Source organism: Sceloporus undulatus, chromosome 5, assembly GCF_019175285.1.
Source record: "Sceloporus undulatus isolate JIND9_A2432 ecotype Alabama chromosome 5, SceUnd_v1.1, whole genome shotgun sequence".
NCBI classification, from domain to species: Eukaryota; Metazoa; Chordata; class Lepidosauria; order Squamata; family Phrynosomatidae; genus Sceloporus; species Sceloporus undulatus.
The window spans coordinates 98,688,771-98,705,142 of record NC_056526.1 but is presented as its reverse complement, the minus strand read 5'-3'; the positions used below and the strand labels follow the sequence as shown (position 1 = coordinate 98,705,142).

At 39.1% G+C, this 16,372-nt stretch overlaps 1 protein-coding gene and 1 pseudogene across 4 annotated transcripts in view; one reads left to right on the top strand and one right to left on the bottom strand.

Moving 5' to 3' along the window:
* Window positions 1–540: 540 nt before the first annotated feature.
* Window positions 541–16,372, bottom strand: part of RGS12 (regulator of G protein signaling 12) — an 87,434-nt gene continuing 71,602 nt past the window's right edge. For 3 of the 4 annotated variants that reach the window (XM_042467659.1, XM_042467662.1, XM_042467661.1), the window contains 2 exons: window positions 14,279–14,893; window positions 541–2,066 (listed from right to left, as the gene is read on the bottom strand). In XM_042467659.1, coding sequence (XP_042323593.1) covers window positions 1,711–2,066; window positions 14,279–14,893 — 971 coding nt within the window. In that variant the 3' untranslated portion in view covers window positions 541–1,710. Of the gene's footprint in view, window positions 2,067–14,278; window positions 14,894–16,372 lie in introns of those variants that run through there. The other variant, XM_042467660.1, reaches the window with a different exon arrangement.
* Window positions 3,150–3,241, top strand: LOC121932360 (annotated as a pseudogene).

Here is a 16,372-nt window from a genome sequence, read left to right as displayed (position 1 = left end):
GGAGAGAGCTTTTGGATAGGTCACAAAGAGCTGAAGAATAGTCCAGTGTGCCCTGTCCATAATGGGATACATGTGTAAGCCACAATTGCATGCATGTTTGACACTAAAATGATGCTGCTGACTGGCACACCCTGGGTATTATCTGATACAAAACAGACAGCTATGGTGCATCTGCACTGCAGAAATAATATAGTTTGACACCACTTTTACTGCCATGGTTTAATGCAATCAAGTTCTGGGAACTGTAGTTTTTTGAGACAATTAGCCTTCTCTGTCAGACAGCACCGGTGCCCCACCAAACTACAGTTCCCAGCATTCCATAGCATTGTGCCATGGCAGTTAAACTGGTGTCAAACTGGATTATTTGTGCAGTGGGGATGCAGCCTACATCTGAAAAGAGGTCAAACAAAGGGAAGTAAAGGTAACGAACCCCAAACACTTGCAGTTTGTCAAAACAGAACAAGATTTTTTTATAACCTGGTTGAAGCAATACACTGACCAGGAAAGTAAATGAATAAGAAATAGTTTTAATGTGCAGAGTTGTATCTGTGGCAAATAAGGATGCAAAAAGTTTGTGAATTTAATCTAATGCTTTCAAAAGATAATCAAGTAATATGTGAAATAGTCCAGTTATAACTTTTTGTAGTAATATTAATCCATTACAATAAAAATTAAACACATCAACAGGATAATACTTTTATTAGGACCAACCAAACTGTTATGAAATACTCAGCAAGCTTAGTAAGACTCTTCTTGAGGCTCTATGGCGCGTTACAGACGGGCCCATGATGCGCCGTAATCGCGCCGTGCGTGATTACATGTGAGGGACGGCTGCTTCCTGACGCACCTTGCCCCTCGCGCATAATGAGTGCATCAAAATGGCGACACCCTATAAAGATGGGCACCGCCATTTTGACATCGCGAACGTGCAGCGTCCTGACATCGCGCCCTGGAAGTGGCGCCGTGAGCATGTGCCTCGCGCCTTCTCTTTCAGGGCCCAGGAAGGAGCGCGATTTTCGCGCTCCTTCTCTGCAGCATCCAGGAACATTAAACAAAACTTCAGGATGTATGTTATGTTAACAAAAAACTGCAAAAAAAGGTACTGTAGTAATGATTGTAATATGACAGAAAAATTTCAAAGTTATGTCAGATAAGTGAACGTATAATTTCAGACTTAAAGTAGATTTGGCTGTCAGAACTCATATGTGATATGTCTATGGGAAGGGCCTTATGTTACAACTTTGTATTGGCCCCTACAGCCTGGGCCCTGGTTGCTTGATAAAACTCTGCTATGGAGGGAACAACAGAAATTATTTTGCTGCTGTAGACAGAGAGGTTTTATATAGCCTGTTCATACCAGCATCATCAATGATAAAATGTGAGATTAGCAAATCAAGTCAGGTAAATTTTGTAATTTTGGAACTGATTTGCCCTTGGATATTTTCACATGCTCTCAATAAGAGTGAACTGTGCAATTTGTGCTTGGAGCAATAAGTAGAGTGCTGAAGTCTCTTACAATCTATCGGTTTTTTGTGGGGTTTTTGGGCTATGTGGCCATGTTCTATAAGAGTTTGTTTCTGACATTTCACCAGCATCTGTGGCTGACATCTTTAGAGAACAGCCCCTTGAAGGAAAGCATGTGTCATGAGAACCAGTGTTCACCATGTGCTGGGAGAAAAGAAAACTGCTGGGACGAGCCACAGAAAAGCTTCAGACAAATGTCGCTTTACATTGTTTTTCATCATTCTTCTCACTCTTAACTGCAACGAGAGATGGAAGATCCGATGTCCTGTATACTCCTGTTCGCAACCTCCCCTGGCAAGATTTCAGCTCTGAGACGTAGCCTTCAAAACTGAGATTGCTCTCTGATTCATTACGAGACCATTCCAGACCATCTTCTCTTCCAACATCATCTACATCTATTATGTGATTTACAGGGAATTCATTTCTGAAAGTTTTCTTCCTAACTTGACCATGGTTAAAGTCACTATTATTGTTTCTAGAGCTTTGTTCATAAATGTTTGCTCCACTTACTCGCACATCTCTTTTCTGTTTGTGGATCACACCTAGAACAAACAGGAAAATAGGGGAGGAGAACAATACTTATTATGCCTTGGTTTATGTAATTCCACTTCCACAATCAGGTTAAATCATGGGACAAATAATGGGTTAATATATTTAAGATGATTCTTTAGAACTACAGTATGACCCTTGTATCCATTGTATTGCTGTTTCATTTACCCTCTAAAGAAATATGTTCTCTCTAGGCATTTTCTAGGTCCTCCAACATGATTCCATGGTACGGTTCTGGCTGAGGTACTGTACCATGGAATCATGATGTGTGCTGTGTGCTGGAGGACTTAGAGATTCCTAGAGAGAGGTTCTCTCTATGAATTTCTAGATCCTTCAGTGTGACTCTATGGTCAGCTTCTGTCAGAAGTAATTCATTTCAGTACATTTCACTATTATTGGTGGTTTCATGCTTCCACAGTAAGTCTGAGAAATTATCCCTTGCAGATATGGGGCCATATTGTTTCTTCAACACTGTATTTGTAGTTTTCATTGTATTTGTATACACAATGCCTTATGTATAAATCTTGATAGAAAAAAAATGAACATAAATGACTAACAAATGTTTATCTTATATAGTCATAATAGTACAACGTTCTTGCTCAAAAATAAGCTATTAGCACAATTAAACAGAACTAGAAAATCAAACATTTAGGAGATAATCAATAGCCAAATATACATTCCATAGTAGATCCTAAGCATCATTCAAGGTTTCTCTTAACACTTATGATGATGCTAAGACAATTAATATACTTGCAGAAGGCACAAGTTGCTGTATTATCAAAGCTGCTCAATGTAAGTTGCTTAATTGCAGGTAAATTTAACGAAGGAAGGCTCCAGGATTCCTTAGTTACTACTGTATTCCTGTGCATATTTATGTGTGAATAAATTCTAATATACTGTAATTCTACCTAGTTGTGAGTAAACATGCTTAGGACTGTGTTGTTGGAACAGGTCACTACCCTTGCTAGACCAGGTTTCTGATTACAAACCTTTGGGACCATAGGCACATTTGAATTTTTATAAAGATGGCTACCACAAGGGAGGAGTCACAAAATGGCTGACATGGATTTTGGACAATCATATTCGGCAGCACATACACTAAAATTGGAACGATACAGAGAAGATTAGCATGGTCCCTGCACATATTTATTAGTTTAACAAAAGTTGTGTCATCAGCATTCCTTCCCTTGAAAATTCAAGGCTAAAACCAGACACCAGGTGGCTTTCTGTGATGTCACAAGGTGGGACAGGCAAAGGATGGCAGGCAAACCACCACCACCACCACCATTGCGTTTATTTATATCCCGCTCTCCTCCCAGTACCTGACTCAAGGCAGCTTCTCCATGTCATATGATTTTGACAATGAGGATAAGAGCATCCTGGTTAAATGGGCATAGAATTTGGGTAAAACCCAGCTAACCAAATAATATGGCAACCTGGGCCTTGCATGCATGAGTGATTTACCCTGAGTTCCTCCAGCGCTTGCTGCGTTCTGCTTGCATGATGGAGGGCCCAAAGCCCAAATTGGGTAAAGACTGTCTTCATGACACCCACACTCAATTTGGGACTTCTGTTCTCCTAATCTAGAATTAAATAACTCACCAGCTCCTGTGGATTTTCAGGGACAATGGTGGCTGCCTTTCCACTTGTGGTCCCTGTAAGTTGCTTGATGCTGCTGCTGCTGCAGGTGAAAGTTGCTCTGAGGTCAGGAGGAGCATGGCTGGGCACCTTGTTCTGACCTCAACAGCAGTCATGGACAAAGAATGGGGGCCACATGGGAAAACAGCTGCCTGTCATCTCTGGCTAAGATAGCTTCTGATGCACTGCTGTCTGATGTGCTCTTTTTTTATATACAAGTCCTTGTACAAGATGCAATGGAATGCTTGTGAACCCAGTCTGTATTCTAAAGTGTTGCTAATTATCGTGGGAACAAACAGGCCAATAGTCCCTCTTAGACCGACAATTATATTTGAACAACAGAAATTCAAGGCATGTGTTCTTCTTTCTCTTTCCTTCTGTGCCTTATTTTAGTTCTGCATAAGGTATTTCTTTCATACTTTAGGACTGATTATCAGAAAATAAGGTTAAAATCTTAACATACAATATTTCAGTTATTGAAGTATATTCGACATTATAATGGCAGTAAATGAATCACCATCTTCAGTCAAAGGAGACATGAAAACTATTTTAGTCTGGATATAATTCAATCCACAGCAGCATGAACACATGGAAGATTTTTTTATAAGACCGTTACAGCTTCTCCTCACTTCTCCACCTACATACATGTAGGCAGTGTGAAATGAGGCTAGGACTGTGAAGCACAAATACATAGAGGTCAGAAGCGGGTGGATGAGAACATACTGGCAAACCAAGCATGCTGCTTGCAGATGGAGAGGAGGCAATGAGTAGATTCTCGTGAAGGGATGGACATTTTTCATATGTGGGAACTGCTCTTGCTGAGGACTAGATTATGTTTTGCATACTTTAGCAAAATTGCAAAACTTGCAATGATTAATTTTAAAGGTAAAATAACTAACTGCAGTTATAGGATCAAGCCATCCAGTTATGTTTACATGTACTTGTGAAAGGTACACCGAATATTTGGAAAACAAATTGATAAAGTTAATAATAATGAAGAAATATATTGAGAAGAGGAAGCAACAAAACTTTGATCAGAAATGGGTAGAGCAGCCTGATTCTGTTTCAGCAGATTCAAATGTATGCCAGATCCAGAATATAGCAATTGAAATTCTTTGAATTCTGGAATAGTGATTCAAGACTCTCACATTATGGACACATCAGCTGCTGGATTTCATTGCACAAATGTGATTAGATTGTCAACCTGAGTGATTGTGAGCTCAGTCTTCTATGTACTGGCAGTGAGATTTTAAATCTTTTAATGAGATTTAAAATATATTCCTTTGGCATATTAACAGAAAGGCACTGATAGAAAAATTAGAGATTACCACACATGTGTTGTGATGCCTATCATGGGCAAGAGCCATTACTCTTTTAGCTATGTAAGCAAGTTTTCTTGGCACGTTTCTTCAGAACAGGTTTGCCCTTGCCATCCTCTGAGGCTGAGAGAGTGACTTGTCCAAGGTCACCCAGTGGGTTTCCATGGCCAAACCGGGATTTGAACCTTGGTCTCCATAGTCCAACACTCAAACCACTACACCACACAGGCTCCTAGAAACACAATACCTCTCATTGAAAGCTCTATCTGATGCAGCATAATGAAAACCAAATGCCTACTTAAATAAAAAGGTCTTTACTTGCTTGTAGAAAGACAGCAGGGAGGGGGCCACCAAGACCTTTTGGGGAAGAAACTTCTTCAACCTGTTTTGTCTTAATTAAGTTTCAGTTTGTCTGCCCACATCCAGTCCATCACAGTCAGCAGACACTGGCTTAGCACAGAGACAGATTCCTTGGAATTGAATGGAGAGACAAAACCCCCAGACTCTGGATAATATCTCCCAGCGGTTTCATGTAGATGCTAAATTGCATGGGGGACAAAACTATGTCATGTGGGATCCCAGAGGCCAATGACCATGGGATCAAATAGGAATCCCCCAGCTCCACCTTCTGAATTTCCACTCCAGTAAGGAATGGAATCATTGCAGAACAGTATCTCCAAGTCCCATCCCAGAGAGATAGGTCAGATATATAAAAACCCGTTGAAAGGTCCAAGAGACCCAACAGGGACACACTCCCTTTGTTCACCTATCAAGGCAGCCCAATTTGTCTCAATCCTATGGGCAGGCTTGAAACCAGACTGAAATGAATCTAGATAGTCTATTTTATCTAGGAACACCTGGAGGTCCCCACATGCTCTAGAACCTTGCTCTCCAAAGCACTATTAGAGACTGGCTGGTGGATATGCAGTATGGTTGGGTTCAGGGAGGGTTTGTTTGTTTTTAGTAGAGGCCTCACCTCAGCTTCTTTAACCAATCCAAAACCAATCCAAAAGTACAAATAAAAGTATCTCTAGATAGAGACTATAGCAACATCTCAGTCAATATTCTTTAAATGTGACCTGTAGGGTCACTATTTAAAGAGAACTTTACTTTACTTCTTCTCATTTCCATAGAAAATGTAAAACCAAAACAAACAAACAAACAAACAAACAAAAACGTACATTTCCCCTCTGAATCAGTTATTAATTCTTGCTCAAGAAATATTTTAATGGCACCTTATGGACTGAAAGATCAAGTCTACATTTTTCTGGAGACCATTAATTTTTCCTCCATTACCATGATGACTAAGTGACTATGTATTTCACATGTAGAAATGGTGTGTCCCCTATTTTGTCTCTGTGATGTGAACATTAGGAATGGGGTCAAATTCAAAGTGTGGATGCTTAATGAACTAAAGAAAAAGGAGATGGGTCCATGGTCTCATGCCTTGATATCCTTGCACCTCTCCACTACCTTCCCACAAAACCTTACCCTGAGGTAAACAGCAAATGGACGAGAGCTCTAGCAGTGATAGGTAGAACCCTGTGGGCTTTTCTCCGGGTAGGAACTGACACTCTGAGCTGGAGCTAATGACATTTGTAACTCCAGAGGTATTGGTTGATCGGAGCATCAGCACTTATCTTCTCTGTGGGGTAGCTATTGGATTCCATCCATCCAGACATAAGCCTCTGCATCCTTCATTATGTTTTTGGAACCTGGAACAACTGTTCCTTCTCATGGCTAGTTTAAAAGTCTGCATGTCATGTCTGGTAGATCACTTCCTGATTCAAAAACATACTTTTTCTGGCCTAAAACAGGCATCTGGAGGTATGGTTTCCCATTTGTGGGCTGTGTTGAAAGTTATATGCAGTCCACGTTAATGGTAGATAGCAAAAATGGCCTCAAAACACCCACAGGTTCCTGCCATCCCAGTCTATAAGAAGACCCTATAGAATCAGCACATTGTGTTCTATGAGTCATCCTCACCCAGCTTAATACCTCCTCCTTGTAAAAAGAAGCACATCCCATATTCTGTTGAGCACGTCTTCATCTTCCTGATTCATTGGAGTGTTCTGTTTGAGCCAGGATGACAAGCTTGCCACTTCTGCGGGTACAGTTAATACATCCAGAGACAGGAAAACAAACACCATGGATCAGACAGGATATGGAAGCAGCATCCTTGGCAGTCATATTTTATTCTCCGTAGGTGATTTGGCCTCTCGGAGATGCACTTTTCCTCACACCTTCCTATTAAATTTCCTGTAGAACTCTATAGCCAAGATCATACATGGTTGAGTGTAAGAATTCTGCATATGGAATCCAGGTATGGCTGCTGTGTCACCATTCCCAAGAATCACAGTTGCGCTGCAATACCCCCCTCCCCCAGTTATTCCACTGCTCATAGAGGATGGAGTAGGGATCAGAGAAGTGTCTGGTAAGAGAACATAGCCAGACACAAAATGAGGACTTCTTCCATTAAGATCCACTGGAGTCCTCCTGAGGTCTCAGTGAATGATGTCATTGGACTCCTATCCTCTTCACTCTCCACCAGCAACAGACGGGCAATAGAAAGAGGAGCGGTCTATTCCATTGCAACACTGGGTCAGGGGAGCTTTGTCATTGCAGAGGGTGCAAGAGAATATCAGCCTCCTCCACAACAAACCAACAAATAAACAAGCATAGAGACAGACAGACACAGGTGTTAAGATGTACTTATGCCTCTGTATGCACTAACACGATGCTAGCCCTGCTTAGCTACTCCCCCCCTGCCTCTTTTCAGCAGTTGGTACGTTCGTGTATACCATAATGTTCATGTACTTTTTCCAGGCAATGATATAGTTATACATTAGCCAAAGTTGCTAAGACATGCTCCTGACCTTAACATGGCCATCAGGACCCAGAAGCTCTTTCAAGGTACAAACCTAATCTTTTTGGGTGCAAGCTCAGTCGAAGTAGCCATTTTTATAATTTGGACACCCACCACCAATGATCTCATCATCTTATTCATCCTTGAGTCTCTTAGTGACTGCAGACTTGCATGATGCAGTTCAACTGGAAAAGGGTATTTAAAGAATTAATTGAGTTAATCTATTCCAGCATTAAGATATAAAATAATCCTGAATCACTTTTGAGACTGAGAAAAGAAATTTCTAGCATATGCTTTTGTGCACTCCAGTTGCATCTAATGAAGCAGACTGGAATCCATGAAAGGTTTTATTAGAAATATCTTTTCTCAGTCTTAGAAGTGTCCAAGATTCGTTTATACTTTTTTAGATGAAAAGGAGTAATAGAGTTGGATATTGCTTGAAATCATCTCATCCAATGCTGATGAAGCATTCTGAGACAGTATGAACAAGGGTCCAAAGCACATTGCAGAAATAATCGCTAGGGAATTCTAGGAACTGTAGTTTTGTGAGACATTTAGTCTTCTCTGTCAGGCAGTTCTGATGCCACAATAAACTTCAGTTCCCAGGATTCCCTAGCACTGGGCCAGGGCAGTTAAAGTGATCTCAAATTATTTCTGCAGTGTGTTTTGGATCTTGGGTTTCCAAAAAGAGGAATACACTCATCCCTTCACATTTGCGGCTTTGACTTTTGCGGCTTTGATTATTCATATATTTTATTAATATGTTATCTCTAGGAATATCTAGGTCCTCCAGTGCAACTCTATGGTCAACTTTAACCAAAAGTTGCACTGAAGGACCTAGAGATTCTCAGAGAGAACACTCCACTAGGCATTTGTAGCTCCTTCAGTGCAATTCTATGATCAGTGTCTGGCAGATGTTGACCACAGAATTGAACTGGAGGACCTAGAGATTCCTAGAGAGGTGTTCTCTCAGGTAAAAAAAATAGTTTTTTTTAATTTGCATTTTTTCTACATTCACGTGGGTCCTGTGCCCCTAACCCCAACCAATGTGAAGGGATGAGTGTACTTCTGAAGCTTTCTAGCAAGGTAGGAGTGAAGTATGCATGTGAAAAATCTTGCTATGTTACTTGTTTGCAACTAGAGTTCATGAACCTTAGTGAGATTTATCACCTCCAGCAAAAGAGCAAGGCAAGGGCATTGTTGTTAAGGTGTCTGCTATTTGCTTAGCATGTCTCTGCAAAAACTACTCTTTTTTCTTACAAAGCAACCTCACATACCAGCAAACACAGGCTAACAATGAAAACAACCCACTGGATGCTTCCTGTTTTTCAAATTTTATCTAGCAAGGCTATAGTTGTGTAGCTAATTTATGTAATTCACCAAAAAATAAAATAAAATCATTCTTGTAAATGTGAAAACTTTTTCAAAACTGACAAAGTCTTTCACTGTCTTGCTGGTGAAAAGAATTTCAGTTTCTCATTTTCACACACAAGGATGAAACAACTGAGAATTTACATCCACGGAGTGGAGCCACTTGGTGTGTACTATGCTTAATTCCTCACACTACCAGTGTTTCCAGAAAAAAAACTGGGAACGTATTTATATATAATTCATTTTGTTCTTCCGTGCAAGAACAAATACTGTAATTTCAATTTTTCCCCTCACTTAGTGAGCATATGAGAGTAATTTTCAGATTTTTTTTTTGGAGGGGGGATATTTCAAAACTACTTTGTACTTTTTGGGGTGGGGAGAGAAATTCACACATGAAAAAACATGACTTTTGCTCAAGCTATTTAAAAAATATCAAAATTCTCTAGTGGGACACAGTTCCCTTAACAGCACTACTTTCAGGACAAGTGGAACCACATCATCTCTGAGGAAAGCATTTAAACCTGCTATTAAAGCTAGAGAGCACAATGCCTTTGACAATACTTGTCGCATGATGTCATCATCATTTCGTAGCTCCTTCGTTGGTAGAGTGTCCCTTTTCATTGATGGTAAACACCTGTCAATAAGGTCCCAAAGATGCTGCTCTTCTGTGGTAACCTCTTTGCATGGCTCTCCAGGTACTGGGCAGCCACATGGGTCAGTGTTTATTCCTCCCTCTCCCTCCTCCCTATTCCAGAGCAGGCTTCTCTATGCCCCCCTCCCCCAGACTGCCAAAGAAGGAATAGCTGCTTACACATGAGGCTGTCATTCCTTCTTTGGCAGGAAGGAGTGGGGAGAAGCGGGTGGGGGCAGGGAGGTGGAGTTAAGGGCAAATGAGGAAGAAAGTGAATAGGGGACTTCAAAAAGAAGTGTAGTAATAGAAGTTCCATAATTGGTATTTTTTAAAAAAAAAAATAATAAAATGATTGCAGCAAGAGCGAGGTGGGACTAAGACTTGTGTGATAATGTCCTGAATGTGGTGGTCATCAAAAGCCCTACTACTAATTCCTTTCAGTTTGCTAGAATCAGTCAGAAAGGACACGTGTTCAGGCACCAAGCACTTTGTTGTCATATTCTGAAGATACTGACTAGTATTCTACTGGGACTTCTGGCATTGTTATGGCTATGGTGGCAGCAATACTAAAAGGCAAAGAAAGGAAGGAAACAGGAAAAAGAAAGTGGTACTGATTTCCAGGGAACTATGGGAGAGTCAGCTTGGGCAATCAGAACAGCCTTCCTATAATTGTTTGGCTCTATGGTTTAGCCCCTCACCCGTTCAAAAAAAGTCAGGATTTCTTGAAACAGGTAGCCTAGTGCTGGCAACCTTTTCTTCCCATCACTGTGCCAGTTCCATGCAGTAATACAGAGTAAGTCAAATTAATAACAGAATAGACTACTGGCGTAAGACCCCATAAGACCCTGGTCACTGTGACATAATTATATGACTTTCTGAAATACCTTCTATTTGTATATAAGACATTATTAAAAGCTTCTTCTGCCATACAATGGATACGTTCACATAGTGGGACTGTGTCTTTATGCTTCTGGTTGCTATTACTCATTCAACAATTCAGTGGCCAAGTACAGAGACCCTGGTTTAAAGGCTCTGTTGCTATGTTGTTAAAACTCAGTCACATGTGAGCTTCTAATAAATATATATGCCAAAATTTGGGAAAGGGGCTGTAATAATGGTAATGAAGATGTGAGTCATCGTTTCATAACTGTAAATGCAACAGGGCAAATTCTTAAATGTTCAAAAACATTATATTTTATAAAACAAAATGGAGATACACGGTAAAATAGCAATGCCAGGGGTTTAAACATGGCTTAGAATCTGTAGTATTAATTCAGATGTAGATTCATATTAATGCACTTTGTTCGCCCCAGTGTATGACCTATGGAATACAGCAGGTAGCTAGCTTTGTGTCCTCAACTTGTGCTTGGCTCCAATTAATGGAATTTGGGGTGCCAGCATAAAATAATGTACATCACACATATCTGAAGTCTTCCCCTCTTCTGTTAGAAAAGATAGAAATGTAAAAAAGCTTTCATACAAGTTGATGACAAGACAGAGGATTAGGTTCCCCTAAAGAAAACTTTCAGTAGAGATAAAAGGGATAAAAATATGGGAGTGGGCAGTACAGATTAAAGGAATCGTTCTGATTGATAATGAAGTTTGCATGATTTGTAAGAGCAATGATCTAGGAACAGATGCTTCTAATGGAAATTACCTCCATTGAAATTAATGGGGGTGCTATTTTAGCCAAGGGAGCTCCATGGCTATTTCCTGTGTGTGTGTTGTATGTTATTCAAATTATGCAAAACTATTAATAACTACAGAATTGGATAATTAGATTAATTTCTGCACATAAAAACTTTCAGGAAAAAAAAGCTTTAAAATACCTAAAAAAAGAATTTATTACCCAGTGTAGGAAAAGCTTGGGTATAAAACATAAGCACAAACTACATTAAGATAGCTAACAGAATAAATGTAGAAGAGAGAAATAGCAAAAGATGTAGCAGGTTACTTACACAGGAGGTACAACATGCATTAAATACAAATCAGTTCAAATATTTAAGTGCAAATAGTCACATATGGATTCCACTTTAAAATGAAATTAATAGAATTAATTTGTTAATAACGCTTATGGACATCTTTCTCTGTCTCACAGAGAGAGAGAGAGAGAGAGAGAGAGAGAGAGAGAATATAAATACATACAATTGTATACAGTCAGGCCACAAAAATACACTTCAATATTCATCATTTGGACAAAATTAATTACAACATAATTTAACATTTAATTTCATTTCCATAGTAGCATCTATAGGACATTTTAGAAAGCAAATTATTTTCCTGATATTTCAGAGTAGAAGGACAGAAGAGTTTGGCTATTGTTTGTAATCTTATAATAATTAGGGATGTGCAAATCACAAAATAAGAACAGATAAGAAATTGGAAAATATTAACAGTCAAATTACATGTGCTTGCATCATAAAATAATTTATGACACCACTTGCTATTGGAATAGTAAAAGATAATCCACTTCTTGAGGCACATATATAGAGACAGCATGGAATAGTAGCCTCCAAAAGCACAAAAATCTCTATGGAATCAGTGAACACAGATTTCTTTGTTTACACTCCACCCTCCCAATGCATAGCTGTACAGGCAACTGAACTCACAAGCATTTTGTGTCTAAAATTATTTTAGCATTATGCTCGAAGTACACCGAGGAGCATTTCTTTGGGTGATAGATGGGCTACATCCACAGACAGAGGTTCTCATAAAAAGAAGCAAACTATATTGGTCTGTAAGGAAAAAAAAAACCCTAAAAGCTATGGTCAAGTAATGCTTTAATTAGGACCAACCAAATGTTTAGAAACTGGAGCAAGCTTTCATGATCTATAGAGCCATTCCTTAGGCAACATATACTGCAAAAAGAGAGAATGAATAGAGGGATGGAAGGCTGTCTTGATGCTGAATTCATGAAATTTGCATAATCAGAGCCTTAAGATGGACTGAAGGAAGAAAAGGCATAAAGATTCACAGTTTTCAGACAAATTTTAAGTTATACCTATGTCTGTTGTGATAAAGTGACACATAATGGCTGATTCTTCATATATGGAAATACAAAATCCAGCTTTAATTTATTTGAGTTAGCATGCCTGTTGGTTGGAAGTAAAATATCTAAATTAACCATTCAGCAGTGCAACACTATAACTGGAAGAAATTACGTATCACTTAAGGATCATTAGGCCAAATTTGGCTATTTTTTTTTAAAAAAAGTGGTTTGCCCAAAACTAAGTTCCTGTTTTGGTAATATAAAAGTGCTATATTTAACTTCCTGTTTTGGTAATATAAAAGTGCTATAAATAATCCTGATATAGCCTAATGTGTACAATGTGAGAGCCAACACGGCATAGTGGTTTGAGTATTGGACTATGACTCTGGACACCAGGGTTCGATTCCCAGCTTGGCCATGAAATCCACTCGATGACCTTGGGCAAGTCACATGCTCTCAGCTTCAGGGTAAGGCAATGACAAACTTCCACTGAACAAATGTTGCCAAGAAAACCCTATGACAGGTTCTCCTTAGTGTTGCCATAAGTTGGAAATGACTTGAAGGCACAAAACAACAACAGCATTTTAAATCTGCATGTCATCCTGCACCCCATCTTTATAACTTCAACATAAAATCCACCTCCCTCCCTCCCAGCACCTTTCATAACGTTTTGTTTATGAGATATGGAGACTTTAAAAGCTTACCCACAATTCTGTGCTTATCTGGTTTGTCCTAATAAAGGCCTTGGTGCCAATAAAAGTTACCATGTGGCATTTGCACATATGTTCACATGTGAGTGTCTATACAGATTGGTGAACACATGTCTTGTACAAGCACACCCATGCTTTTCATTAATAATGTTGAAACCAAGGGATGGTTATTTTTATTTGCAAGACACAATGAAAATAACAGCAAATGATGATATGCTTCAAGAATGTTAAAGGAAAGTTTAATTGGAAATGCTACATTTTAGTTGGCCTTTCCAAACAGTTATTGATCTAGTATTTTCAAAGTATAAAAAGGCAATGCTTTTCCTTTAATAGTGAAAGCATAGATAGACAAGCAGTATCTCATGTTCTCAGTTTTATGCTTGTATATTAAACCAGGAACATGGGAAATGCAGATAAACAGATCATTGCTTGGGATGACTTGCCCTGTACTCACTTGCTGCCTGCAGAGTGGATAGACAGAAACATAATGCAGGAAAGGAACACACAAGGCACAGTATACACTTTTTCTGTCCCACTCCAAAAGTACAGCCCTGACATGCACAAAAGATAGAGTTCAGTTACACTTTTTGCACATAAAATTTACAGTGTAAATAGATGTAATGATTATTGAAACAAATGTAATGAATAGCCATATTAAAGACAATTAAAATTTTGAAATACCTGTTTTCAATTTCTCGTAAGTAAGTTTTTCCTGATTATCGGTTAGTAAAACTGGAGGTGGATACTTAGCTCCTTCAAGAGTGCTTTTGTCTGAAGAGGGTGATGATGGTGGTGGTGGCGGTGATGGTGGCAGTAATGTGCTGTTTGGGCTGTTGATGTCTCCTTCAGCTACGAGCGTCAAGTCTGCTACATTCTCATCTTCAACAGTTTGAACACATTCAGTCTGCAGTTCTTTAGATTGCCTTTTCCATATTGGGGCATCTTGCAATGGCAGGACTGGAGATAAAGGTGCGCCAGAAGGTGCGCTGAAAGTCTTCTGGCTGATCACAGCTGGTTTCTGTTTATTTTCTGAAAGATTGATTTTCATAGTTGAGCTTTCACTATAGTTTTTCATGAAGCCCCCCTTTCCACCAAGCTGTGTATACATGTCCTTGACATCAGGAGGTTCAGTTTTCTTGCTGGAGCCTTTAGCTCCAGCAAGTATAAATGAAGAAGGGTCTGCTCCAGAGGAAGGCAAATGAAGAAACTCAGGCAAAACCAAATCTTCTTTTCTCAGCAGCCCTCGCTGGTCATCTGCTCTGTTACTTTGCACTTTGGAGACGAGCTCAAAGAATTCTATTGTAAGAAACCGAGAAGAGACTTGATTTAGTTACAAAATTCCATGACACAACAAAACAACTAACAGAATTCATTGCTAATGGCACATATTTTACTCCTTTTTCCCATGTTACTCCAACAATTCTGGAAAAGGATAACAGGATTCCACATATTAATTAGAAACATCTTCATTTTACATTGTAAATCATGTGAATAAATACCAAAAATAATTGTGAAAAGTAATTCTAATCCTAAAAACTTCAAATATTCTAACAGTTTTGTCTAATTAATTTTCGCTTGTCACATTGTCATCTAGTTGCCACTTTTAGCATTTTATTTTAAAAGATACTATTGGCTCCTGTTTGTAGTTATGTTTGACAAGAATGGGATAACTCATTCTCACAAATTACTTAAATAGCCACTTGATAGTTAGAACACATCCAGCCCAGTAGAAAATTAAGTAGCATAAAACTGAGAAAGACCATAAGGATCAGAAAAGACTCGAGCAGTAACACCAGGACCCAAAAACATTTAGCTTGAGAAGACCATAACTCCAAAGTAACACCTTTTCCCCCCACTCAGATTTGGCTGCAAAGGTTTATGGTTAAATGCATGTACTGCCTCATTTCACCTCTTCCACCATCCATGTTGCTCCAGAGATTTAAACAAACAGCAGGACCCATTTAGCAAGCCTCTTTCAAAGAGGATTAGATCTTATTTAAGATCTATTATATTCAGGGTGTGTGTGAAAAAATACATGATTTTTAAAATTTGTTATTTAAAATTGAAATCAGATTGTTTTAATTAAATGCTTTTTGAGGAAAAATCTCTGTAAAGATTTTTTTCTATTTAATATACATTATGGTCCAAAGATTATTCATCATGAAACTGGGATTAGTTTTTAATTAAGTAGCATGAGACTGTATATTCATGCAATGTTTAATTTTTTTGGTTAATAAGAGCCTGTACAGACAGGCCAAAATAAAGCTGCTTCGGGTCACTTTGGAGGTATGCTGTTTAAATGATTGAATGGTCCTAAGAGGCCGGAGGCTGTGCCAAAGCCATGCTTGAGTCCTAAGGACTGGAGTGCAGCTTTGGTGCAGCTACTGGCCTCTTAAGATGCATGTATCATTTAAACAGCATACCTCCAAAGTGACCCGAAGCAGCTTTATTTTGGCCTGTCTGTATGGGCCCTAAATTCCATTAATCCATTTACAATGCCATACTCTTCCAGAGGTTTCTGTAATATTATTGGGCAGTTTTTCTATCTAAAGGATATTACAACAGATGCTTGGTTTTACTGGTCCAAAACACACTGCAGAAATAATCCTGTTTGACACCACTTTAACTGCCCTGGCTCAATGCTAGGGTATTCTAGGAACTGTAGCTTTGTGATCCAATCAGCCTTCTATGGAGATAATCACACCCTTAAATCCTGCTGAGACAAGGGATCTAAAAGATGAAAATGGGTATTACCATACTTACCTGTGTCTGGGC